The sequence below is a fragment of the Urocampus carinirostris genome, chromosome 6, assembly GCF_059441175.1.
Source record: "Urocampus carinirostris isolate Australia breed hairy pipefish chromosome 6, RoL_Ucar_1.0, whole genome shotgun sequence".
Classification (NCBI taxonomy): domain Eukaryota; kingdom Metazoa; phylum Chordata; class Actinopteri; order Syngnathiformes; family Syngnathidae; genus Urocampus; species Urocampus carinirostris.
The window spans coordinates 30,713,982-30,741,285 of NC_142354.1; the positions used below are offsets into that span (position 1 = coordinate 30,713,982).

Genomic DNA, 27,304 nt, shown 5'->3' on the forward strand with positions numbered 1-27,304 from the left:
CATTTGTGTATGTGTGTGTATTTTATTTAGAGCCTGAAATTTGAGATGGGAAAAATCCAAAGAATATTAACCCTGATGGAAACATGGAATTACAATTCAAAATCCAAAATCTGGACAAAACAAAAAGTTAAAAAAAAAAAAGGTGAACAAGAATTTAACTGGGTTTAGAGTGTAAGATTTTTACAATTGCATGCTAACAACATCAAACTTTTATTTATTCCAATAAAATGCTCTTTTATTTTGAAACTAGGCAAAAATGACATACCTCTTAGCAATCGTTCTTGAAACTCACTAACATGAATTAATTTTTCTGTAAGAAATACGCAAAAACGATTGTGTCCAAATGTTGCTTTTTATTCGTGATTGCACCCAAGCAGACAAACATAAATGATCGCCCGATCAATGGTCTTCATAGATCCCAACGAGAACAGTAAGAAACGGGGCACTGATTATACATTTCGACCCGACTTTTCCACATTCCTTTACACTGTATTAAAACTATGTATATACAGTATAGAATGTGTATAGGTCGATATAAAACATCTAAGGTTGCTTTGAAGGCCCCAGCCCACTAAGAGTAGAGATTGTTTACATACCCTGTAGCAGTTTCACAATGACATGATCTTCCCTCCAAAAATTCACAGCATCAACTTTATGTGAGACTCACAAAGAATTGGATGGACAGAGACTAAATAAAAATATATCAAACTCGATTCAGCAGTGTCTTTACCGAAGCCAAACGGCATCGAATCAGTGTGACTCCCGTTGGAGATGAGGTTGATTGATGATTTTTCCGATCTTCGTGAAAACGACGTATCATACGGAGGTAAACGTGTTAGGGCGGTACAACAGAAAGATCGAGATAAGAATTTGAAAAGGGAATGTTGGAAGCGCGGAGGCTCGTCTAATCGCTACTTGAGATCTTGACAGAAGTGTAATATTGATAGAACAGGCACAAAGGAAGAGAATGAATCTTGAAAGCTCGTAAAGGAACTGATGATCTGGACCGGTAATGAGAGTTGAAGAAAAGAAAAACCTCAAAGGCGCTTTTGATGAGCACAGTAATGGAAGAGAATACGAGCAGAATACGAGTAAGGCCACCTTGCAGGATGTTGAGGAAGATGAAGTGGAGTTATTTTTTATTTTTTTTTTTACTTCTTGATGGCGGCCACGGCCTTCTTTGCGGCGTCGTCCAGGTCGTCTGCCGCCGTGATCGCGAGGCCGCTCTCGCTCAGGATACGCTTGGCCTCGTGCACGTTGGTCCCTAACAACAGTGAAACAAATACATTAACCTGAAGGAGATTGCTTTATTCTGATTCTCCGCTTGGAATTCTCCAATGACAAACGGTAGTCAGAATACAACACAGACAAGGCGTCGTCATCCGTCCATCCATTATTTGCCCCGCTTATTCTCAGTAGGGTTGCGGGGCTGCTGGAGCCCATCCCAGCTATCTTCCGGCAGTAAGCAGGGGACACCCTGAACTGGTTGCCAGCCAGTCGCAGGACAACTCACTCGCTCATCCACACCTAGGGACAATTTGGACCGGCCAATTAACCCGACATGCATGTTTTCGGAATGTGGGAGTAAACAGGAGTGCCCGGAGGAACCCTGTGCAGGGACGGGGAGAACCAGTAGGGGGCGGCGACGCTTCACATGACAAGGGCATAATGACAAGCTACCAGAGCAGGCATATTTGGGTAATTTTCACAGTTTTTAAAAACAATCTATTTTATTTATTGCCTGATCTATAGAGTAAGGCTGCCGGGAAAAGTGACAATTGCAACAATTTCAAGCATTTACAAGCACGTAACCTAGAATTCCAGCATTTTCCTGACCTTGAAAAAAAACAATAAAATTCAAGCATTAACAAGGATCTAAACTTCCCGTGCATGTTTCTGTGCTTGTAAATGATTGAGTATTTGCCCAACCACAATTTTCAGTTCGGGTTTTAACAGCGCCAAGTTTTAACGGCACTAGGCAGTAAAGGTGAGGCAAAGAATGCAAGTAGCATGTTATGCCACACACCCTCATGCGAGTCTCGTGTGAGCAGACAGCAACTCTAACAACAGAAGAGGGGGCTGTTTTCTTAAGTGCTCACAGAAAATTCAAAAATTGCATGGAAATTGGAATACTGGTCTGAAAAATCTCAATTGTTTTTTTTAACCTAAATTGCCAGACTACTAGCCGCCACTCCCCCACCCTTCATTTAAAACACTGCAACCCCCCTCCCGCCCACAAGCAGGTCACCTCAGCTGGCGCCTAGTAGCTTGTTGCATACCAGGTGAATCCAACTGTTTAATTAAAACATAGAATCACAATTTCTGCCAAGTGCTCTGGATGTCAAAGTGAGAAATTGCCATTAGCAGGAGCAGCCTCCAGATCTGAATCCAATACGGCACCTTCATCATCCCGTCGCTGTTGCTTTTCCATAACGGGCAGTGGCATGTGTGCAAATATACCAATACTTAATCCTAAATATAGTACAAACGTTTTAAACCCGTTTAAGGGTAAAACACAAGTGTTTTCCCACTCAGTACTTCACAGGTCTGGCAGGCCACCAGATTCTGGCCTAATTTTTGTGTAATAGTCATCAAATACTGGTGATTGCTTTCTGTGTGAACATTGCAGCTGCGGCTAGCAACTCGGGGCCCGGTCACGCTCTATGAAGGCCAAGAGAAAGCTGACAAGGCTGTCAAAACACAGGCGGGGGGTGTCGCTGCAGACAGAAAAAAGTGGCGGGGCGGCCAAAGAGCCCGCGGAGCAGCGGCTGATATGATAGAGGCTAAAAGAGGTTACGCAATGCAGAAAAAAAGGCCTGATTGTGGTGAGAGGATGCTCGTGGAGGACAACTACGGGCAAAACATTGGAGTAGTGCTGTAAAAGGGGGTAGAGCAGCTGTTTCGATGCTTTTTTTGGAAGTGATGTTAATTCTGTTTTTAATACTGGACATCGGGCAAAGGATTTCACAGAATTCCAGTTTTTTATTTTGACTATTATTTCGCACTCCTGTTTATTGTTTTGACTATTACATAATTGTTGCGCTTCTTTGTATCACAAACCCTTTAGGTTAGATCTGATTTTGTAATCTAGGAGATGTAATGACAAGAAAGGGCTCAGTGGAGGGTCTTTAGGACAGGTTGGATTTTCTTATCTGAAGGTTTCCCTCCCTGTACTCCTTGCAAGTTCAAAATGCGGTAATGTCTTCTCTCCTTATTTTGAGTGTCAGCTAAACTTAATAATTTAACCGGGGGTGTTAGAATAATGGTAGATGCTCACATTTTTGGAGCAGACCTTATTATAAAATGTGTTCATCTACGATAAGACATTAATCTGGATAGTATTTAATAAATGAAATAAAAAGATGTTTGAACTCACATTCTTTTTCTCTGTGTCTCACACCATGTTTTATTTAGTGATGATTTTTTTTTAGATTCCAAGTATTATTTAAATTCCACACATCACTTTCAGTTGAATTTTTATGTATAAATGGTCGGGTATTCATTATTTGCATTGAAATATTTCACAATTTATCCATTGTTAATATTTTATAATTTCTTAGAAAATCACAATAAGGCAATAAACCAGTTGCAAACATGTAAAAAGATAATACAAATTCACCTTTCCAATGAAGATGTTCGATTACGCTGGCAAATATTTTTACTTAAAATATTTAAATTCCTCGTTTTACTAAATATAAGGTGCAATACGAGAAAATATTTGTTGAAAATTTTAATAAACTATTTTTTAGATAATCTTACAATTAAAGTAAGCAAAATCGGGGAAAGAAAAATCGTACAAAAGGACTAATGATGTCTATCAATCATTGATTAATCAAAATTTACAGTTAATCACATTTAAAAGAAGTATTTAAATCCATCCACCCATGATCTTCACCGCTTACTCTCAGTAGGGTCGCAGGGGTGCTGGAGCCCCACTCAGTTGTCTTCGGGCAGTGGGCAGGGGACACCCTGAACTGGTTGCCAGCCAGTCGCAGGACAACTCACTCGCTCATCCATATCTAGAGACAATTTGGACAGGCCATTTAACCTGACATGCATGTTTTTGGAATGTGGGAGGAAGCCGAAGTGCCCTGAGGAAACCGACACAGGCACAGAGAGAACATGCAAACTTCACACAGTAGGTTCGATCTCATGACCGCAGAACTGTGCCGCACGTGCGCTAACCATTGAGCTACCTAACTCATTTTCAGATTTCAAGATTTTTATTCTTATTTTCGGATGAAAATTCGTAGTCTTCACCACAATCTGCAATATTAAACCAATACAAACGTATCAGTGGATTTTTATTTAATCCAGAATATCTGACTGTTTTTATCATTTTAATTGCATTAAAGTAAACACAAATCTTCATAATATCCTAATTTTCTGAAACAGTCTTATATAGCCGATGCAAGTCAATAATTGATTATAAATAGTATTTTCTGTGGAGAAATGTCTATATCGGGTCACCGGCGTGAATTGTTAGCGGCCCGGTTTTGAAAATAGCACTCCAGTGATGGATCATTGGGATTATCGTGGAAATTTGCTGACTAACTGGCATAACAAATCATTCAGATCATCAATGTCTTTAAAACCATGATCATTTCTTCCCAAAAAATTTAGAGAATTAGCCTCTAATTCATATATGTAAATCACTCACTGCACTTTTAATGGTTGACAGAGCCCATTTCACCTTACTTCTTAAATAAATATAATATTGTAATGACAAAGTAATAACATGCTCATTTGCTATTTAAGGAATATAAATAAAACAGGATGGACTTTGCGCTAATTCGAAACAAAAACATCACTCTCATCTTGGAAAAACAATCTAAAAAAATTAAAAATGTCTTCACACTTTTATTGCAGTTATACAATTACAAAAGCAGAGTTGGAGGGGTTTTACTATTAGCGCAAGTAAAACAAATGTAAAAGAAAAAGTAAATCTGTGCAAAAGGATAAAAACGTTAAACAATATATTAATGATATGTAATGAATATTTGCATATTCACAGTTGTACAGAACATTCTGCTCATGAATGTTGTAGCTGGGTGTTAAGAGTTGTGATGGCTCTTTGTTTTTAAAAGTTCTACTTTAATTTTTATTTTTTAAATATTTCTATAGGGGTATCATCAATATGACTAGACTTGAAAAATACTTGTCATAATTTGCCTAAATCATAAACATTTTCACATTTTACTACAGAAACATGTCAAATATATAGTAATATTTAAAGCCATAGCATTTTTTTCTGCAAAAAGGAAATTTATTTTTTTGCAGTGGAGATAAAAAATAGTGAATAGTATTTATTGTCGGCGATAACAATGTAGAAAACGTTGTTTGCAACAAAATTAGACGTGGGACTCCAGGATAAACACGTAATACAGACTTAAAAGAGGAAAAATAAGATAAAAGGAAGCTAGGATAAACAGGCAAATATTTAAGAGTGCTTGGAGACTAGAAATTGCAATGAAAAATCACAACATAGTATTGGAATAAAAGTAGTGCAATATAGTTGTTTTCAAGCAATACTATGGAATATAATTGACAGGGTTGGGTAGGGTTACTTTAACTTGATTACTTACAATTACTTTTGGATTACTCCAATACCAAATATGCTAATAAAAGACAAAATAAACTAAATATGAATAAAATTTTGACTCACAACACGTGGTAAGCTTTCTCTCCTGGCTTTGATCTCTGGCAAAACAAACATAAAATGCGACAGAAACAAAATGAAAATAAATCCAAACAGCTTGCCAACATCATTTTTGCCGTTCCATGTATTCCGTTACTCCCCAAGCCTTCACAAAATGTAGTAATTTTATTCATATTTAGTTTCTTTTGTCTTTTATTAGCATATTTGGTATTGGAGTAATCCAAAAGTAATTGAAAGTAATCAAGTTAAAGTAACCCTACCCAACCCTGACAATGGAATTTATAGTTTATAAATCTGCATGAATATCATTATCTGGAATATAGGTTTTTATGAATTTCCACTGAAGTGTTTAGTATCGTTATCAGACTAGAAAAAGAAGGTGATCTAGACCACAGTCAGACCAAAAGCAATAGGATGATTTTCACAGTAGCCACTAGATGCTGCTGCAGACCGACTCTCCTCCGGTACTGTCACATGCACACAAGCAGATATGAGTGACTTATTCCTCCCCCTGGGTTTTCCTTGGACGCAAATTCTTTAACATGAGGTCACAACTTGCGGAGTCTTCTCGAGTTTAGCGTTCCAGCAAGAGTGATGGATGGCCCACTTGACAAGGGATTTCTGCGGTGTTTGCGATGTAATTAGCAAGCTTAGCAAGAGTATTGTGACTCACTTTAACAAGCGAGTCAATTAAACGCTGCTGCTGGATTTCGAGGGGATAATTAGCTTTTGGGGCCGTGCCAGACACGGGGAGGCTTTTCTTGACAAGGATGCGATTAACTACGGTGCCGCCCTTTGATTTACAGAAACTAGAGTTGTTCAGGTGCTTTTCCACTTAATAGCAAGTAAAGAATAAATATACTAACTTCTTTTGCATAATTAACTTTTTGGGGAATCAAGAAAAACTGCTGCAAAAAGAAAAATGAGGATTTTTAAGTATTAGTTTTTCAGATTAAACAAAAAACAATTGTCACAAAGGTACTAAAATAATTCATATATAAAAATAATTGTTTTATCTATTTTACAATTTTTGTTCCATGTAGTTTTTACTGTGCTTCTTGCAGTGTTATTTATTTCCTTGAACTAAACTTTTTGCACAAAAACGTGACACATTTTATTTGAAATAATTCTTAAAGGGACAGTGTGTAATATTTAGTACCTCCGTGTGGTACAAATAACCTTCATTCAGTAAAAGGAAAAAAAACACGGATTTAAATGGACAAAAAATGTATAAACTTACCAATGTAAAATTTTATAAATCTTCATAGGTCAAGTAATGTGTATTTCTTTTACATAGCGAAATCCTAGTAGTCACTACCATGTTTGTCTGGCATCTTGCTGCTACATTTGGTCATTTGGCACTGGTTTTCGTTCACTTTATTGAGCACATTTTACACAACATACCTTTAAGATAATATATATTATATATAAAATATTCATATATCTTCCCACCAAATTTTCTCCTATGTAGTTTTTGCTATGCATTTTAAAGTATGATTCATCTTATTGAACTGAAATTGATTATTGCAATAAACTGATACATTTTACTGCAGAAAATCATAAAGATAATTATTCTATTTTATTCATGTCGTTTTTACTGAAGTTTTGTAACTTTTTCTCAGTTATTTATTAGCTTTTTCCAGGCAGTTGAGCTGAAGGCAGGTTAAAAATGTAACGCAATTAAGAACAATAAATTCTAAAATGAAGTAAGAAGTAGAACCAGTTTTAATAAATAATGTCAATGAACTCTATCAGAAATTCCTCTATCAATCAAACCATGAATCAAATCATTTTCTTTCCCAACAATTATTTTTCGAGACCCATTTTTAGCATATAGCCATTTAGTTTGCTTTTATTTTAAATTAAACTTGTTTTAGGTGTAGGTTTACAGTAATTAAGTCACAATTACAATTAAGAAGATAGCATTTGAAAACAAAAATGTATTAAAAAATTGAAGGTAAAGATGATTGGGTATTATTAGGTATATACCGTAGTAAAGAATGGATTTTCTATTAATATACCGTAAATTCCAGACTATAGAGCGCACCTGATTATAAGCCGCACCCACCACTTTTAAAGTGATTTGCCACATTTGTACTTGTACAAGCCGCATCCTTGTATGAGCCGCGTGCACCCGCACTGTAGCTTGCAACAGAGTCACAAGTTTAACTCATAGATGTGCACAATTCCAGAACCACAGATGATATCATAAATGGTAAATGATACCCGTAATTATCGTATGATGCAGACTTGTAAAGTCTAGGTCCCGTTGAAAGTAATCCAAGGAAACAAAATGTATATTTCCAAAGTTAAGGGTGGGAAAAATATATATCTACTATTGTCCGCTGTCACAACAGACAGATCTACTGGTTACTCAGCTTTACCACATTTCAGCCAGCGTGTGCTCCGCCCCTTGGTTTTGATTCGTCCGTAGAACACATAACAGAATAAATCTCTAAAATAAATACATTACAAAAATATACAGTTGCAAATACATATTATACATGGTTACACATATTTACGAGGAAAAACGGTACACCGAGAGTTTTCAAAGCTTTAATAATAATAATATAACTTTCATCCCAAACCGTGCCTTTGAAAGGTACCAACACGCTGATAGGATCACGCTCGCTACATATGAAACATGCCTGTGAAAATAAAGTATCGCGTAATTGAGAAGTTCACGGCAGTTCGTCTTCAACTTCCTCCTCATAACCACAGCCATCAAGAGCATGTTCCCCATTATCGGAGCATATCTTGACTTTACAGAAAATATATTCATAGACTTAGAGGTCACAGCCTTTCTTGGCGCACATACTCTACCGGTCTTAATTTTACCTTCTACACTCCAGCGCCGCTGGTGGCCGTCAGAAAAATTCCATAAATTAGCCGCTCCACTGAAAAAGCCGCAGGGCAGAACATTTGGGAAAAAAGTAGCAGCTTATAGTTTATAGCTTATATAATTTACGGTATATAAACCCTATAATAAATTAGAAAGGATTTAATTGTGCCTTTGGTAAACCTATTCTAAATAAACATGTGAATTTAAATCTGATCGATTCAAGAAATGATTATATTATAAATCATTCTTATTTATTAAATTATTAAAGAATGGATTTTCCATTAATAAACACACATATAAACTTGTACTCCATTACATAGGAATTATATATACGTATAAATATATAAATCTAGGCTAAATAAACTTGAATGAATTTAAATCTGAATGATTCAGGAAATGATTCTATTATATAGGATTATTATTATGAAATAGTATATGCTAACAGACCTAGTTATTCAAATTTAATTGTATTATGTTAATCCTTAATTAGATACATATTTGTTTTTCTGTGCAACAGCAATATGGAGATGGCGTTACTGGAGTCAATCAATCGATCTCGTTAATCTCATCATAAATAATTCTCAAAAGTCAAAAGAAGACCAGTATTGGCTGAAAATAAAGAAAATTGGATCAGAAGCCCCTCCCAAAGCCTTGATTGACACTAGACTAATATTAAGAGACTTTATTGCAATACGATTACCGAGATGTTCAATGCGCGCTTTCATCGCGGCATGTCATCATACTGGTTGCAAGCAAATGTTAATCCTGGCAATTATCAGCAGCAGGCAGCAGGACTTTACTCTTTGCATCCCAAAATTTCGCAAACGTGCTCCTCCTTTCAGCATCCCGCGAGTCAAACATCAAATGCGTTCATCAGGATGCAATAAAGCTACTTGTGGGAAGAACACGCACTTTTCCTTTTGATGTGCTTCCAATTGCTAAGCGGTTGAGGTGTCGCTAATATTGTTTGGACTTTGTTGAAGACGTAAACATAATTTGCATATTAGAACATCAAGTATAGCTCTGTTTTTGACGTACATTTATTTTCGACAAGGGTATTAAGTTGCACTGAGCAAAAAATGCATAATACGTAAAGATCAACTGATATGGGTTTTTCAGGGCTGATGCTGATACCGAATACAGACGCTGCCCTACTTACAAACGATCGTTCATAAGTTGAATTTGTTCGTAAGGTGCTTCAGGGCTAAATTTTGTATGTTTAAGGTTTATATAAGTATGTTTAAGGCTTGTATAAGTAACCTGTATTGCTTTGTACTAAAGAAAGATCATTTTATAGAATAATATGCTCTATAAAGGTAAATAAAGTTGAGTTTAACTTACTTTTGGAAGATGCGCTGTGTTAGAGTGTGGCCCAAAAAAAAGCGCTCCAAACATTTTCTCAACCGCATCAAGCTTTCTCATTCCACTTTCATTTAAAAGGAAATGACCTCGCCTCTTCTTTACACCAACCATATTGAATGGATGCATAGGATATTAAACAATAAAAAGGTCAAAGACATACGTAGGATGTCAACACACGAACTAGGAAGTAGAAGCCGGATTTCTTCTTCGGGGTGGATGCTGGGTGACCTCCCACCGGCCGTGCGGTGGAAAGAAGGACAAAAGCACTGTCCTCTACTTGTAAAAAGATGCACACAATACAAAATCTAACTTACAGCAATGTCCAGATTTTTTTTGACATCCCCAAAAAAAAGGTTCGTATCTACTGTTTTTCGTAAGTCAAATGCTTGTAAGTAGGGGAGCGTCTGTATGAGTATTAAGAGGAGGACGATAACCGATATTTTGAGCAGATATTCATTTGCTGTAAAAGCTTAAAAAATGGTGTAAGAATTTTTAAATAATGCAAAAAGAAACAAAGAATATTTGCTATAAATTCAAATAAAACATAATAGTGCTCTGAACACTTTTACAGTAAATAAATTAGAATTTCAACACAACTAACATGGCTAATCTTTCATTTTCACATGACTACTACAAAGCTGTTTTCTGCCGTAGAATAAAAAAATAGCCAGTGCAAATCGTGGACCGAAAGTTTACTCCATTTCTGCACAGACAATGACGCTAGATTCTGGCATACAATAAGACAACGGTAGTTTTCAGCACAAATGTCGATACTAGCATTTAATGCAGAAAAAGACAATGTTAATTTTAAGCAAAGAAAATGATGCTCAGGTATGAAATAAGAAAACTAGTTTTTTGACTGGAGGAAATAAATGCTATTTTTTAGCGTAGAACAAGAACACTAACTTTCTGCACAAAAGCTGATGCTAGATTCCGTAATGAACCCACACCGCCCCCCTCACCCCAAAATGCTCGATTTTGACACAGAAATCGATGCTAGTATTCAATGTCGATGGTAATTTTTAGCCAAGAAGATGACGACTTTACTTTCCCAAGCGGAAAAAAAAGAGCAGAAAACTTTAACCTTGTATGCAGAAAGGAGACACTTAAAAAATAAATGCTCATTATTGACATTTAACTAAACGCCAGCTTTCTGTAATATGGACGACGCTATATTTTGCTATAAAACAAGACAATGACGAGCATTTGGTGCAGTTTTTAATGCAGATAAAGATAATGTCACTTCTCAGGAATACGATGACGATTTTCCATGCACAAATGAAACCCTTCAAATTTTAGACACAGAAGAAGCTAGCTTTCAACACAGTAGGAGATGGAAAACTTGCCATTGAAGAAGAAAGCACTAGCTCACTGCGCACAAAATGGAAGAAGTAGCTTTTAAACTGTAACACCAATAGAAAACATTTGAGCACTGAAGAACAATAGTCTAGCTTTCCACGGTGTAAAAGAATACATTGCTTTTTGGAAATTAACAAAGTTAATTTCCACAAAGAATAAAAACTTACATTTTCTGCCCCAAAAACACGATGCTAAGAAAAAGAGTTTTTGGTGTAAAAGGATTAACTTAATTTATGGTGAAGAAGACGATACTAGTTTCCTCCACAGAAAAGGACAACGCTTGTTTTATAGTAAGCGAATTGAAAAAAAAAAAAAAAAACTCCTTAGACCAGCTTGACAAGTGTTCGCGTGTCAGCGGAATTTTATATACTGTTTAAATACATTCCAATATAAGTCGCTGAGGAGTATAAGTCAAAGTAAGAACAAACTTCTGAAGAAAAGGGGCAACTTATAGTCAAGAAAATATTGTAACTGCCAACGCTGTAAACAATGTGATTGCAATATAGATTGATTGTGGTGTGAGTAAATTGAGGTTGATTGATATACACAATACCACACAACAGAAAATGGGAACCTCTAACTTTAAAAAAAGCCAAATAAAGCCAAATGGCTTTCCAAGGAGAAAGCAATTTTGCAGTTTGACAGGCGGTTATGGGACAAAAGAGGGAAATTAATAGGCCAAGACCAGCACTAAGCCAAAGCATTTACTTTTGGTTGCTGAGCCTGAAGGGACAGTTTTTTCCCCTCCTTTTTTTCCAACTTGATATGACCCCCACGGATGCATGTGCGCATTTGTAATTTCTTAAGTTTTGTCTTCTATTGAGTGACCAGTGTTTGTATAGTCAGAAATTTTGCAACTTCTTCGGCTTCACAAACGAGCGTACGCCACTCTCAGTCCAATGTGATCCGCCTAGTCGTTTAAAAAAAAGACTTTCCCAATTAAAAGTGCGTGAGTTAATCCATTCTGATCCCACTGAGGAAGGTCAGGCTCTGCCTTCTGCCCTGCAGCCAACTGAGGCAATTGATTCCTCGACAATCTTCTCAGCAAGACTGCAACCCAAGTTGTAAAAAACTATATGAAAAAAATAAACCAATCCAGAGTACTTTTCATGAGTATTTAAGTCTCAGAGATGAAACAGAACTCATGCAATCAGTTTATACTTTGTTAATGGAAGCGCCAATCTGCATACACGCGAAGCCGAGACTATGCTGATTGTGAGAGAGGTTTGGTCCAGTATATAAAGGACAACATTTTAACTACAGTTTACAGTCAAGGTGTCACACCAACAGAGTTCTTTGTGGCTGTAAATCGCTAAATAATCCTTTATATGGAAGCTCATTACACAATCTATGCTCATTGGTGGGACACTCTATGTTGAAAGGCCTTAAACCCAAAACAAACGTTTTACACATGACTTCTAGCAAAGCACCTAGAGCAATTTGATTGTGTAAGCGGTAAAAAAAGGCAAAGCTGTACACAGTCCAGGAGGCACACACTCCTTGTTTTGAAACCATTATTTAGGACAGAAATGAGCCTCAACACTCTTAAGTAAGAGTGGGAAGGAAACCCATTTTAATTAGCATATTTATCCTAATATGGGACACACGGTCAGGCAATATTATTATTTAATAGATTTGATCAAATTATCAAACATCACACAGTGAACTAAAATGTGCTGAAGAATTAGCCTTTATCTGGAGAACAGGTTTGGCAGTTTAATTTAGTTATTTGTCTTAAAATATACAGTGTGGCGCTGAAGAAAAAAAAATGCTTTTATAGCTCTTTGGGTCAAAAAGGTTCCCGAACCCTTAAGATAGACCCACATTTCAGATACTTGGATGTTTTTCGAGGTTCTTCTGTAACCTATTGGATGAGTTGTCGTCGCACTCTTTGAGTAACCTTAGCTGGTTGACCACTTCTGGGAAGGTTTGACACTTTTCCCAGTTTTCTCCATTATTTGGACAATGGCTCTGACAGTGGTTTGTTGGAGCTCTACTGTCTTGGAAATGACTTTGTGACCTTTTCCGGACTAATAGGAAAAAAAAGTGATCGAAACCTAACGAATGTAAATTGTGTTCTTGAAATTTTGAGTGTGACCTCGGGACTTGAACCCAGCTTTTCCAAAACTGTGGTCAGTCGTAGTTACTTTGCGATTTAACAAGGGGAACAATGATTTCTTCATATAGGGCCAGCTAGGTTTTGTTTTTTTGTTCATTGATAAATGAAATAAACATTTCAAGACTGCATTTTGTATTTCCTTGGGTTGTGTCTGTGTGATATTAAAATTGCATTGTTGACTTAAAACCTTTGTGATGATAAATATGCAAAAGACAGAAATCAGGAAGATGACAAATACTTTTTGAGGGTTCTGTAAGTGGTTCATTCTTAGCCCAAATTGGTTAATTATTTGTTCTTTTGTTTTTTTTACAGAGTAACGCTGTGTGAGGGCAACTGTGATGTTATTATACACTCTTGATGAGATATCAATCGTCAACATTTGTTCCTCAAAAACAACCAGGAAATTTTGGTCGAAAGACCCCAAATAGTGATCCACCCTTAACCCAAATTGGGGTTTTAAAAACCTGATTTTTTCTTTCTTTCTAAATAGTTAATTTATTTGAATGATTTAGGGCATAGGCAGCACGGCGGCGCAGTGGTTAGCGCATGTGCGGCACAGTTCACATCATGGGAACCTGTCGTGGGTTCAAATCCAGCTCCAGACTTCCTGTGCTGAGTTTGTATGTTCTCCCCATGCTTGCGTGGGTTTCCTCCGGGCACCGCGGTTTCCTCCCACATTCCAAAAACATGCATTTCAGGTGAATTGGCCGGTCCAAATTGTCCCTAGGTGTGAATGAGCGAATGAGTTGTCTGTCCCTGTGTGCCCTGCGATTGGCTGGCAACCAGTTCAGGGTGTACCCTGCCCACTGCCCGGAGATGGCTGGTATGGGCTCCAGCCCCCCCCGCGACCCTAATGAGGATAAGCGGTACGGCTAATGAGATGAGATGAGATTTAGGGCATATTCTAAACATGTCATCTCATCTTGTTAATGCTGTGTCCAAAACAACATGGGAAATCTGGTTGAAATAACTCAAATAGTAGTTATTTTTTACCCCAATTTGGCTTTATTTCAACCCAACTTTTGCGACACTGATGCTACACTCTTGCTACACTCAAAAAACACTTGGAATAAAAATTGGACCAACCCAATATATGGGTCACTTTGACCCAGTTTTATGGTTCATTGGTTTGGGTTGTTTTAAACAAAATGCTCTAGACAGTTAAGTATGAAATGAGCCATTTTTTTCTTTTACATTTAAACATATTACACTTTCTTTGCAGAATTTTCTTGTTGAAAAAAAACTACAACTTTACACGTTCTGTGAGGGTTTTTCCTGCAAAACAACAGATGACATTAGGTCAAATCAATCCTAGTATTGGGTTGGTCCCTTTTTGACACAAACTTGAGTTTTTTTCAAACCCATCTATTAGAGGGTATTATATACACTGAATGAGCTTTCTAGACTCTGTACAGGTTATATACCAAACAACATTGAAATCGATCTTATCTGTGCCGTGTTCACTGTTATTCTGGCCACCTCTAATGACGGGCACAGCAGAATTTGACACATTTAAGGAATACCGTGCTGTATTTGTAGGGACACGGTGCTGCAATGAAGATGAATAATCTCATTATGTAGCAATAACACAGCGTGTTTCAAAGGTGAAATCACGCTGAGGAATGGCTGCTCTTGGTGTTTTAGTTTTACACTCTTATTAGAGAAATGACAAAGGATTCAGTCAAGTAACTCTGTGGACCCGGGCCAAATGAAGAAGAATTTGTCGACAATTGTTTTACACTGTATATATAAAAGATTAATAGAAAAAACGAACAGATGGGTTTGTTGTCTTTTCTCATGTTTATGCTAAACACGAACAGCTGCATCTACTGCCCAGATGCTGGAACCTACAAACATGACTTGAAAATGATTATCAAATTCAGGCACTTTTTCATGACTTTCAAACTAAATTTTACAATTTCTCCACTACCATTCAAAAAAAACAAATACAGTGGGACTCATGTATTTTGCAGAGCCACAAATTTATCTGCGATTTGAATACAGTATGTGAGTTTAAATCTTGTTTGTGTATTTATCAAGGTATAGGACTTTTAGAGATCTTGACAAAATCGAAAAATATGTTTTTTAAAATAATCTCTTCCCATAAATGAGATCTTACATTTTCAGTCGCAGGAATTTTTTTCCATTACAATTTACCACAGTGCAAACGTATTCCTCACACCAGTACACATTTTATAGTGCCCTGCCTATGTTTTGCATGCACCTGTCCTTATGGGCGCGACTCCTAAAGGTCAATAATGCTTCATACGGCAATCTCATACAAACTATTGCCAGATGCTGTTAATCACGAGGGAAAAATGCAATGGCAAAAAGAAGGCACCAGAGACAAGTGTCGGCATCATTTTTAAGCAGACTTGTAGTAAAACATAGCATAACAGTTTCAAGCATTTGCAAGTACTCCCACCAAAATTCAAGCACAAAATCCAATACTTAAGAACACATTAAAATTCAAGGATTTTATTACGGATTTCAAGTACCTGTAAGAACCCTAAAAGTCCCCATATGAGATAGTAGTGAAGGACCTTTCCTACCTTCAAGCCTGACCACCAAGGGCACCTTGAGCTCCAGCTCTCGACAGGCTTTGGTGATACCATTAGCAATAATGGCGCAGTTGACGATCCCGCCAAAGATGTTGACCAGGATGGCTTCAACCTGGGATACAAAAGAGGAACTATATTTAGAAGGTAGAAGACAATACTTTTTAGCAGAGAGGGTCACCAATGTTATGGCCGCAGGCACCAGGTAGGCCCCTAAAGACAGATGTTAAAAAAATCTCACCAGTGACGGGACATAGTTATAATTGTTAGTTCATCCAAGATTACCGTATTTTTCTATAGCCTATATTTTTTCAACCAAGAAAATAAATCAAAGTCTTGGTGACCATTACAGTATACACAATGTTATACGTTTTACTGAAGCATATTGTGCATCGATTGATCTGTCGAAAAATATCGCTGACTGCAATTGCAAAACATTGCACGCAAGGGGGATTGACACCAGTGAGAGCACAGAATCCTGACCACAAGACCATCTGTGATTTAGATGACATATGAAAAGGCATTTAATTTTGTCTCATCACACTTCTTTATAAATGGTGCCAGAGATGTTAGTCACCCTGAAAGATAAAAATAAACACAAAAAAGCACAAGAGAAAAAACTCTTTGATGTATCGGTTGATGAATTAGACTTCGAAGGACACGCGCATGCTGGTTGTTTTTAAGTTATTCTCAGATGAAAATGGTGAAAGTAAGAAAATGACTGCTTTAAATACAGTTCAAATGCCAACCAAAACCCTGAAAAAAAGGACAAAAGACAACTTCATTCGAGTGTGTCCAAGAAAGACACGTACTTGCATGAGGGACACAGGCAGCTTGAGAGAGGTTGCAATGATGATTTCAGTCAGAAGATGGTCAGTAATTTGAGAAATATAATAGAATAATAAAAAGTATGCTCTACACAAAGATGTATTTGTATTTATTGCAGTGAAGAGAATTTATGAATTCAATATTTTGGCCAGATCGAACAAAGCTTAGCAAACAAACAAACTCCGACTTGATAATTGCCCCGGTGAGCTGACTGGATAACAACACACAGAATTAATCCTCTATGCTTGTTTATAATCACTGCTAATCTGCTTGCGCAGATTCGGACCAATAATTTGTAAGTGTTACTTATGTTAGTGCATGTATTTTCGCGAATGCTTCCGGCATGCGGTAATGATGTTTACTGGGAGAGAAGATCAAAGTCTCTTAGTAGCTAATAGAGTGACTGACAGGCTAGTGTTGTCCTTCCTATGCTGTCCAAATGAATGTCCTTGAAAGCAACACAACTCAGGACAGAGCGCTGTGCACGGCGGCAACAGCATTAAAAATAATTGACATATGACTACAATATTGATCATTGAGACTGAGAGATGGGGGACACAGGTTTTGTTGTATTTTATTACCAATATTGAAATAACAATAATAGCAATCTATTTTTCTTTTTTAACTTTATGTTGTAGACTACACTATTTGTAGCGTGGAATAGAAATAATTGATGAATAATACACCAGTTGAATTGAAAAAAAAAAAAACACACAGAGGATAATTTGCAATAAGATGAAAAACAATCATTTAAAGAAACAAAATTATCAGCATTTTATAATCATTATAATTATCTTCTACTAGACTTTTTACAATGTTATTCACATTAACAAAAATATTTGCCACTAGAATAAGAAATGTTTTATTTCCCTAATTTCCCAATGTTGTAAGTTATCAATACTTATCATTTTTTATATTACACTTTTTGAAATTCAATTTAATATTTAGAGAAAAATATCTACCATAAGAACATATTTTATTAATTTCGTTTTTCTAACAGTTTTAACAAGGCTTTTTACAGAGCGAAGCGTTGAGCAGAAAAAAAATAAGTAACATAATTTCAATGTATCCAAAAATGAAAGAAAAATACATAAAATGATCAAAATTGTCTTCCAGAAGAACATAATAAAAATAATTTGAAAAAAAAGTTATTGCTGAGCGGACTGACAATCACCGAGGAAAATAATCATAATATCAGATGCATAAAACCAGAAAAGAGAAAAAATGATTTGTTAACAGAACACCAAAAATAAACAAATTTTGATATTTATATTTCTAAAAGAAACTGCTTATTTTATTTATTTTTTGATATTTTCTGTCTTTATGCATTGAGAAGCTCCGAGCCTTAAAAGAAAAATAATGTTTAAAAAATGTAACAAACTAATAAAAATAAATATACTAAAAAATACATTCTGCAATCAGAACCAAAACACTTTTAATTGGAAAATGAAAATAAAATGCAATATAAGGCAAATAATTATCTTGAAAAAAAAACACTGCCACAAGCTAAGATCCTAAACTCATTGGCCCTTCTTGTTTTCTGATTTGAAGTGAATTGAGTTATTTCTTGGCATCAATCACAAATGCACATTAAATATCATACTGTCTTTTTAGATTCCTTTGGTAACAACTTAAAAAAATATAATAAAAAAATATGATACAACAGAAAATAAAACAAATTCTGCATGGAATGTATTCTGGTCCTGTTGCCACGGTTACATTTTAAATAGTCAATAAAAAAAATTAAAAATGATTTATTAACCAATCACTCAATGACCCTCCCCAAAATTCCCACCTCCATCATGTATTTAAAAAAATAAAAAATATATATGTCTCCCACTAGGGGGCAGCATAGATTCAGAAGCATTTTTTTGATGACCTCACTGGGCAAGATTTTGCTCTGGGTGTTTGCAAGCCATTTTTCAAGACTGTCTCGTTTGGGAAGAACAATATTTCTTCCATTCATGCGTCCTCTATTGACATCCATGTATATAAATGATACATAGAAAAAGATTTATGTGCCCTGGCACCGAGGTAAGTGCTGTTTATAACAATGTGTATGTGCAAACTTGCTGTTTTCCTATCACTTGAGAGTGCTCGGTCTTATAGGAGATTATTTTCATTGTATAACCCGGGAAATAAATGAAGCATTTGAAGAAATAAGAAGTTTCTAGAGCAGTATTTGTATATCATTTAAAGTAGATTATGCATTAAGTGAAATTTTTTGCGATCAGTACTAAAAGATTGATTGGATCTCTTAAACACTAGGGTTATCTATCGTAGGGACACCATTTCCTGTGGTGTGTCTTGGGTAAGTACAGCCCTGGCGCCCATCCCTCTCCAGGACAACATATGTTTCCACCCGGTCTCGAACCGAGACCCTTTGGCGTGTCAGGCGAATGTGCTAACCACTGCACTACAGAAAGGTAGAAAATCATAGTAAGCAACATCACATTTCCTATTGAAATCTGGCCATGTGCTCTCAATGGGTCTTCATCGGGCCCTTGTGGCTCTGTTGCTAGGTTGTGTGACGTTCAATCCCATTTTATAGATTTACAAGTTAAACATTTCCATTTGTCTAAGGTTTTATGGACCGTGGTATTACTAGAGAGTGGGGAGTAGGATGAGCGAAAAATAACCTCATAAAATGTAAAACAGCCGTCACCAACCTTTTTGAAGCTGAGGGTTACCTTTTTTTTTTTTTTTTTTAAACTGATAAGCGCTACACAAAAGCAACCAATTTAATATCCATTCATCCATTATCTGCACCGCTTATCCTCAGTAGGATCCAAGGGGTGCTGGAGCCCATCCCAACTATTTCCTGGCAGTGGGCAGGGGACACTCTGTAATGGTTGACAGCCAGAGACAACCATTCGCTCGCTCATTTACACCTCAGGACGATTTGGACCAGCCAATTAACCTGACATGTTTTTGGAATGTAGGAGGATACCAGAGTGCCCGGAGGAAACCCCACACAAGCACGTGGAGAACATGCAAACTCCGCACAGGAAGGCTAGTAGCTAGATTTTAACCCATGACCTCATGCGCTAACCATTGCCCTACTGTGCCGCCTCCAGTTTGATATGTATTAGTAAAATAACTTATGTTATTACTAAGGCTGCAACAACATATTGATAAAACTGATTAAAATAGATTATTAAAAGCTTTGGCAACAGATTTCATCATTGATTGGTTGTGTCGCCAAATTTATGCGCCACTCAACATGTGCACTATTTCGCCTGCTCTCCAAAACTTGAATATTGGAATAAAGAGGAAGAAGCTAAGTAGGTGTTTTTAAAGAAAATCTCATTCATTCATTAATAAAAATAATTGTTAGTTGCAGCCCTAGTTATTACTATGTTGTTAGTATGTTATTACCGGGTTGTAAGTATAAAAAGAGCTGCCAAACATTGAAAATCATATTTGAGAATGAAAAGACAATTTTGAGATGTGAAAAATGGTTAAATAATACCATTTAAACATAATTTTCAAGTCGAAATTGGTTCTTAGATTTAAAAAGAAACTGCAGATCGAAACCTGTTTATACTTCAGCCAAAGGCTCCAAAGCGCCAAAAATAACAAAGGGACAATCAACATTTTCAATACAAAAATGAGCATTGCCTGATTTTTTTTTTTTTTTAGATTTTCGTATTATGCATAAAAAAAAAATCACCATACATTGGAGTAGCAAACTACTGAAGATTAATAGTATTTGGTAGCACTTTTAGAAGTAACATTTTATACGTGTATACCACTTGTGTGTAACATGGACTCCCAATTGTTATTTAAAAAATAAAATAAAAAAAATAATATACTTTTTTTTGTGGGGTCTCTAACGCCCTATGGTGGCCAAATTGAGTGCTGTAGTTTCTGAACACTGACCATCTTAGTCAGCTGAATCCAATCTCCTATGTTAATTTTCCTTCTGATGATGTACGACAAGTTCTGAACTGGTCTGACTAGGACCCACCATTCCATCCTCATTGCAAACCGCAGCCCAAATCAAGAAAACAAACCCCACCTACATTAATTGAATGAAAGGGGGTCTTCAGTTTAAACTTGGGATAGTATAATATATTCGCGGCTTAGAAATGACCAGCAAAACCAAAACAAATTCATGTAATAATATTACCTTTAGCGCTCAATTATCTGCATTTTTACAGGGACAGTGTGTAACATTCAACAACCTTATTCCGCTGTATTGTGTAGTAAAACCGAGAACCAGCTCTAAAAATACAAACCAGGGAATGACCAAACCGCACAAATTTCCTTCTAACTTTTTGGTACCCTTAGCAACAAGATGTCGAACAATCCTGTCAGCTCCCCCTGGGTGAACCTCATGTTAGGTCAAATACATACACATTTTTTAACCTATGAGTATTTCAAGATGTTTCTTTGATAGTTCATGTATTTTTTGCTTATTATTCAATCACTATTGTCTTCAATGAATTCCTTTCTTTCTCCCAAAGACATTATACTTTTTGGAGTTTAAATAAATTGCAAGTATGTTGGCGTCATTTTTAAGCAGACTTTATCAATTTATTTTGTATTGTTTTTTGTTTAATTGAAATTGAAGCATTTTCCCAGATTTAGACCACCCGTAGGAACTAGGTGTTACAAACTTTAAAAGACCCTCATTATTTCGATAAGACACAGGCCAGCAACACACTTTTGGGTCCCGACCCACCAGTTACGAAACACTGACATAAAACATACTAGTGTGTTGAAAACATTGACAGAAAAAGCATTCAAAGTTTAAGGTTTTCTATAATTCAGATTCAGATCTACTTTATTGTCATTCTAGTACACGTGTATACAGAACGAAATGTCGATACATCTGACCCGCACAGTTTCCTTGAATGTACAGATATAAGTAAAAGTTGTATTGTATTATGGCTACGTATAGTATTTTACCATAGTGCCGATAGTGCAAGAGGAGTAGCTAACCAGATGTGCAAAATGGGCAGTCAGGTGTGTCTTTAAGTAAATAGTTAATTTTGTTATGTGAAATATGTTATACCATAAATAAAAAAAATAAATAAATGCGGGAAAAAAAAACAAACAGAAAAATAAAAAAATTGTGTTCCAGCAGCCACTCAGGTCATGCTGAACAAACCGAAGACTACACGGGGGTTACAATGCCACAGCGGGAATTGCCAGAGTAGTTTAAGGCTAATCTTCACAATGTGACAGCCACTCCAATCAGAGCTTCTCAGAGCCAGCTCTCAAAATCCCTACCTCCAGCTAGGAAATCGTGCCGGACATCAAACTCAAGAGCACTACGTGCTTCTTAACACGGGAAATGGTCGGCTTACTTAGATTTTTGTCTCCAAAGCTTAAAAAAATATGAACAGTATTTTCCAATTTGATCGTTTTGGGATATACAGCATGAGAGAGTGCTTGCTACCTGGGTACCGTTTTAAATTAATTACATTTTACTCGACAGGATCATTACTGACAGCAGTCTAAAGCCTGCCATGGCGTATTTCGGTCAACCTACAGGAAGAAAAGAAGAAAAGAGTTTCCCCCTCTGTGCATCAGCATTTGTATGTATTTATTATAGATACTAATGAGTACAGCTTAGATCAAGGATCGCCAACCTTTACTTGTTGTGATTAACGCGAAGGGCTACCGGTTTGAAATACATTTCTAAAATAGCATTTCTAAAAGTTGTTACAACATTATCATTAGATAGATAGATAGATAGATAGATACTTTATTCATCCTTATTGCCTTATCATAAGGCATTATGTTATTAAGGGGTTGTATTTATTAGAATTAAGGTTAAAATAAGACCAGTCAACAACTAAAACATTGATTTTAAAGACATTGATCTTGTCAATGATTTCTTAGAAAAACAACCCATCACTTGTGAGCTATTTACAGAACCGGTCTGCTTGGCTACGCAGGTGCTTTAGGAGGGTACCTGTTGCCGGCGGGCACCACGTTGAAGACCCCTGGCTTAGATAACGCCACGTATTAAGAAAGGGGGATACATTTTTCTTAGCTGAGACATGAGTGACATTAAGTATTAGAGCGCTTTTATGATGTTTAGAAGTGACATATTTTCACATGATAAATAAACACATTATCATATGCACTTTTAGCAATATCTAGATGTCAGTGGCATGATGCTTATATCAATATTTTGTCATTAGTTAAATAATGAGCAACAAAGTATTGCTCGAATGACTGATAAAGTTAAGCACTAGTCTCCCTAAAACTATCTTTTGAAAATATGTTTACTGAAGCGGTATGATTTTATTGCAATCGACAAAAAAAAAATAAAAAAAACACTCTTGCTGCTAAGAGTAACCGAGACATTCAAAAAGATTAGGAAAGAAGGAAAAAGAAGAGGTAAAATTCTGCATTTTGGTCTCCATAGTTTGTATTCTTCCTTGCACTTGTTTGTGGTTGCACTACATACACATCTAGTGGTCAAATAATACACATTGTCCGTTTCGTGGAGCAAAGCCCATACAAATTACAAATTCATTCACACTTTTTCAAATTTTATTTTACCACACTTTTTCAAATTTTATTTTACAGTTTCACATTAATTGCTAATGCATTTTAGATGTTATTTTATGTAGCAACTTAAAAAAGAGGCAACACCATGTTTATCATCCAATCAACATACATAAACATGTTAATTAACCAATAAACCAATAAATAAAAATAGTGAGTAAGGATGGAAAAAAGTCAGCAAGTGTGGCGCCGTTCTAGTTAAACCACACAGTTCATCAATCCAATAACAAACTATAAATCCTTGGAAAACCGCTGTGTCCTACGATTAAATGATCACACTACGTACACATCACAATAACGTTTAGGTTAATCATACAGCCCCAGTTATTACCACGTTGTTACTATGTTATTACCAGGTTGTAATTATCAGAGGTTGCCTGTACTAGACATCATGCAAGTTAGAAACCAGATTTCCAAGAAAATCACAATGACCCGTGAACTATTTTCAGAACCAGTATGAGATACTCAGGTGGTCTTAGGCGGGCAACATGTTAAGAGACTTCTGCACTAATATAATGCTAATTTTCAGCTCAACATTAGGGAAAATAATTTTACAAAAAATATGTTATTTGTTTTTGACAAAGCTGTTTAAGATTTCACAGCAAAAAATAATAGTAAATAAAGTTAAACTACTGCAGATATTTATTATTTGCTTATTTTATTAAAAATTAAAAATGGTTTGCTCATCTTGTAGATGATTTTTCTCATTTGAGATATTACAGTAAAGCTTGAAAACTGGTTAAAAAAACCCCAGCAACATCCAAAATCGATCTGTTGAAGCCATGTCCCCCTAGTGGGAGGTGGCTATAGTCAAGAAATCTCTCCCATTTACCAAACATTCATTCTCATTCGCTCCTCCCAACCTGACACTGAACATTAAGCCCACAGCACAACAAGGGGTGAGTTGCTGTGTCATGCCACCCCTTCATCAGCAAAGAGGCCTTGCCAGAATGACAGCAAAATTATTAACCAAAATAAATAACCTGTATTACCTCATGAACCACTATAACAAAAATAATAACATAATACTGTCAATTTAGGGAACATACTAGTTTTAATCTAAAAAAAATAAAAAGAAAAAAATATGAAACTGGTGCTTGTAACAAATCTTTAACCATTTTCGACCAACAGTGTGCTTTTTCCACCTTTTAATGAAAAAAGTGCCTTGGCTCAAAAACACTGCTTTAGAGTAAGGGTGGCGTCCCTAATTAGGATTGTTATTATTGTCATCAACAAGGACAAGTGGTGCACATATTTTGTGAAACGCACGAGTGATCATCCGTACGACCTTCGCATATAAAACTTTTTGGGTGAAAGTCTTCTAATATCCCTGACTAATAGCAGGGGTAAAAGTGTGTGTACTTCCCTTTCAAGATTCATCCCAAGGAGGGAACATAAGCACTGTGTTCCGCCTGGCTCCTTTCAAGAGTCGTGCAAGCGTTGCTGAATTATCAGTCAGATACACATTTTCATGCCCGTATCCCCGTTAAGCACTCTTAATCTCTCCGCAGGAAGGGACGAAAAGGCAGAGCGTCGTGTTTCCTTTTGTTACCAGAAAGAAGATAGGCTGTGGAAAAAAAGGCGGGGTTGGAGACGGCGACGTGTCCCTCCGTGGCCTATTAGGGGGGCATTGTTCCGTCTTATCTTCGGCGGGCAGCCTGTACCATGGCCGCCCGTTTTGGCAGGATCGGTGCATTTGTTTTTCGATCACCGCTACGTGCCCCGCAGCCACAGGTTAACAAGCGCAACTTCCACATGAAGGCAGGGCCTGTGTTTGTAATCACACAGCAGGCAATAATGGGCTCAGTGGCACCATAATACTCCTTAAGGCTTTTAAAGCTTTAATTGTCACGTTGAACTTCAAAATGCAAAGCAGAAGGTATTTCACTCACCATTTTATCTACTCGTTATTTATCAAGTGGAAGAAAACGAGGATTTACCGAGTGATAAGTTAACTTTAGTAACTAGAGCACAGTGTTTCTCAACTGGTGGGTTGTGGACCTGTTCTTAGTGGGTTGCGAGGTTGAAGCGATGCCAATAAAAATTGTAAGTGAGGGTCAATTACACTTCTTAACACTGGATGGCGATAATTTCCTGAAAATGTGAGCTGACAACTGGAAAAGCTTGTTTGCGTATGCGGAGACTATATGAGACATGGCTACCATAAGGGTGTTTTGGTTTTGTTTGAAAATGCATCTGGTTGAGGATTAAAGGGACAGTGTGTATGATTGGAGCACTAGATCTCGCTGTATTGGGTAGTGCACCCAAAAAAAGAGTGCGACAAAGCACAAGGGAGAATACAAATTACTGAGACTCAAAATGACAAAACCGCAATAACTTTTATCGCATTTTTTTGTCAAGCCAATCGTGAGCTTTTGGTTTCTCTTAAGTTCATGCAGCATCAAAATTGTTCACGAGTGAGGGTAGGAAGGAATAGAGATTGACAGACTGCGGTCATTCAGACCCTGTGCCGGTCTTTCTCGGTGAAGAGAGAGCCGAGCCGAAAGGCAACGCTCTCGATCTACGTTCCTACACTCACCTATGGCCATGAACTGTGGATTATGACCGAAACAACACGATCCCGGATACAAGTGGCTGAAATGAGTTTCCTCTGCAGGGTGGCTGGGCTCTTCCTTAGAGATAAGGTGAGAAGCTCAGTCATCCGGGAGGGACTCTGTGTAGAGCCACTGCTCCTCCGCATTGAGAGGAGCCAGTTGAGGTGGCTCGGCCATCTCATAAGGATGCCTCCTGGACGCCTTCCTCGGGAGGTGTTCCGGGCATGTCCCACCGGCAGAGGGCCCCGGAGGCGACCCAGGACACACTGGAGAGACTATGTCTCTAAGCTGGCCAGGGAACGCCCCTGGATCCCGTCGGATGTACTGAAGGAAGTGGTTGGGGATAGGGACGTCTGGGCTTCCCTGTTAAGGCTGCGACCCGACCCCAGGTAAGCAGAAAACGATGGATGGATGGCAGCATCAAAATAGCCCAAAATTATGGTGCGGCTTAATGTCAAATAAATACAAATTTCTCAATATTTTAAGTATTTTTAAAAAATGCAGGTATATATATATATATATATATATATATATATATATATATATATATATATATATATATTGATGTATTACTTATTTTTCTAGATAATTTAAATCCATACCGTTTTTCTTATAACCAACGACTTTTTTACCCCTAGGATTTCCTAAATAAATAAATGACAATAGATTTTGCCATCAGGGAAAAAAAAAACATGAATAATTTAAGATTAATAATAATAATTAATAATTTAAGAAGTGCACAATTTTTTGGGGGATGCGACTTATAATAAGGGTGGGATGGTGTGTCCTGAAGCCAGACCAGTTATGGACTAATGCTCTAGTTGACACAAAAATAAAACAAAGAAGACATAACTAGTTTTTGAACTTGGGAGGAGGACAGGGAAAGAAGCCTTCAGAGAAAGAATTCCAACCTCTTCTAAAGTGAGCCCACCCTTTATTATTAAAACTTAAAGGTTACAAAAAGCAAATCAGCCTTAATGGGTGTGGAATTTCAATGAACAGTAAAACGATTGGCGGATGCCGACAATTATGTAATAGTACAGTTTATATAACTAGATTTAGTGTGTGTTTATATTTTTTTTAAATGCAGCATATCGTAAAAAAAAAAAAGGGTTTTAGTATTGGTCTCCAGAAGAAGTATTATATTGGTTATTAGTCTCGGTAGGTAAAAACAGTTATTGTGCATCTTTAATAAATACTGAGGACATGTACATTTACTTCAACTACTAAAACGCTATTAAACAAATACGCTCTGCTGCTTTGTATCTACTGTTTTAGTATGCTGGTAAATCACAAAGAGTATTCACATTTAATTTACACCTACTGAACATACATGTTAAACAGATGCTGCGAGAGAAATTGCTTGAATAATGAGAGGTAAGACAAGAAGTGATATGAACCCCCAAAAAACAAGAATTAACAAGCAGGTACAAAAAAGTGGTATTCAGATTCAGATTCAGATCTACTTTATTGTCATTCTAGTACACGTGTATA

The 27,304-nt window shown here is 36.8% G+C and overlaps 1 protein-coding gene across 1 annotated transcript in view; it reads right to left on the reverse strand.

The window, feature by feature from the left end:
- Nucleotides 1-333: 333 nt before the first annotated feature.
- Nucleotides 334-27,304, reverse strand: part of suclg2 (succinate-CoA ligase GDP-forming subunit beta) — a 104,327-nt gene continuing 77,356 nt past the window's right edge. The window contains exons 10-11 of the mRNA XM_088337222.1: nt 15,894-16,014; nt 334-1,264 (exon numbers count right to left, since the gene is read on the reverse strand). Coding sequence (XP_088193348.1) covers nt 1,152-1,264; nt 15,894-16,014 — 234 coding nt within the window. The 3' untranslated portion in view covers nt 334-1,151. The remainder of the gene's footprint in view (nt 1,265-15,893; nt 16,015-27,304) is intronic.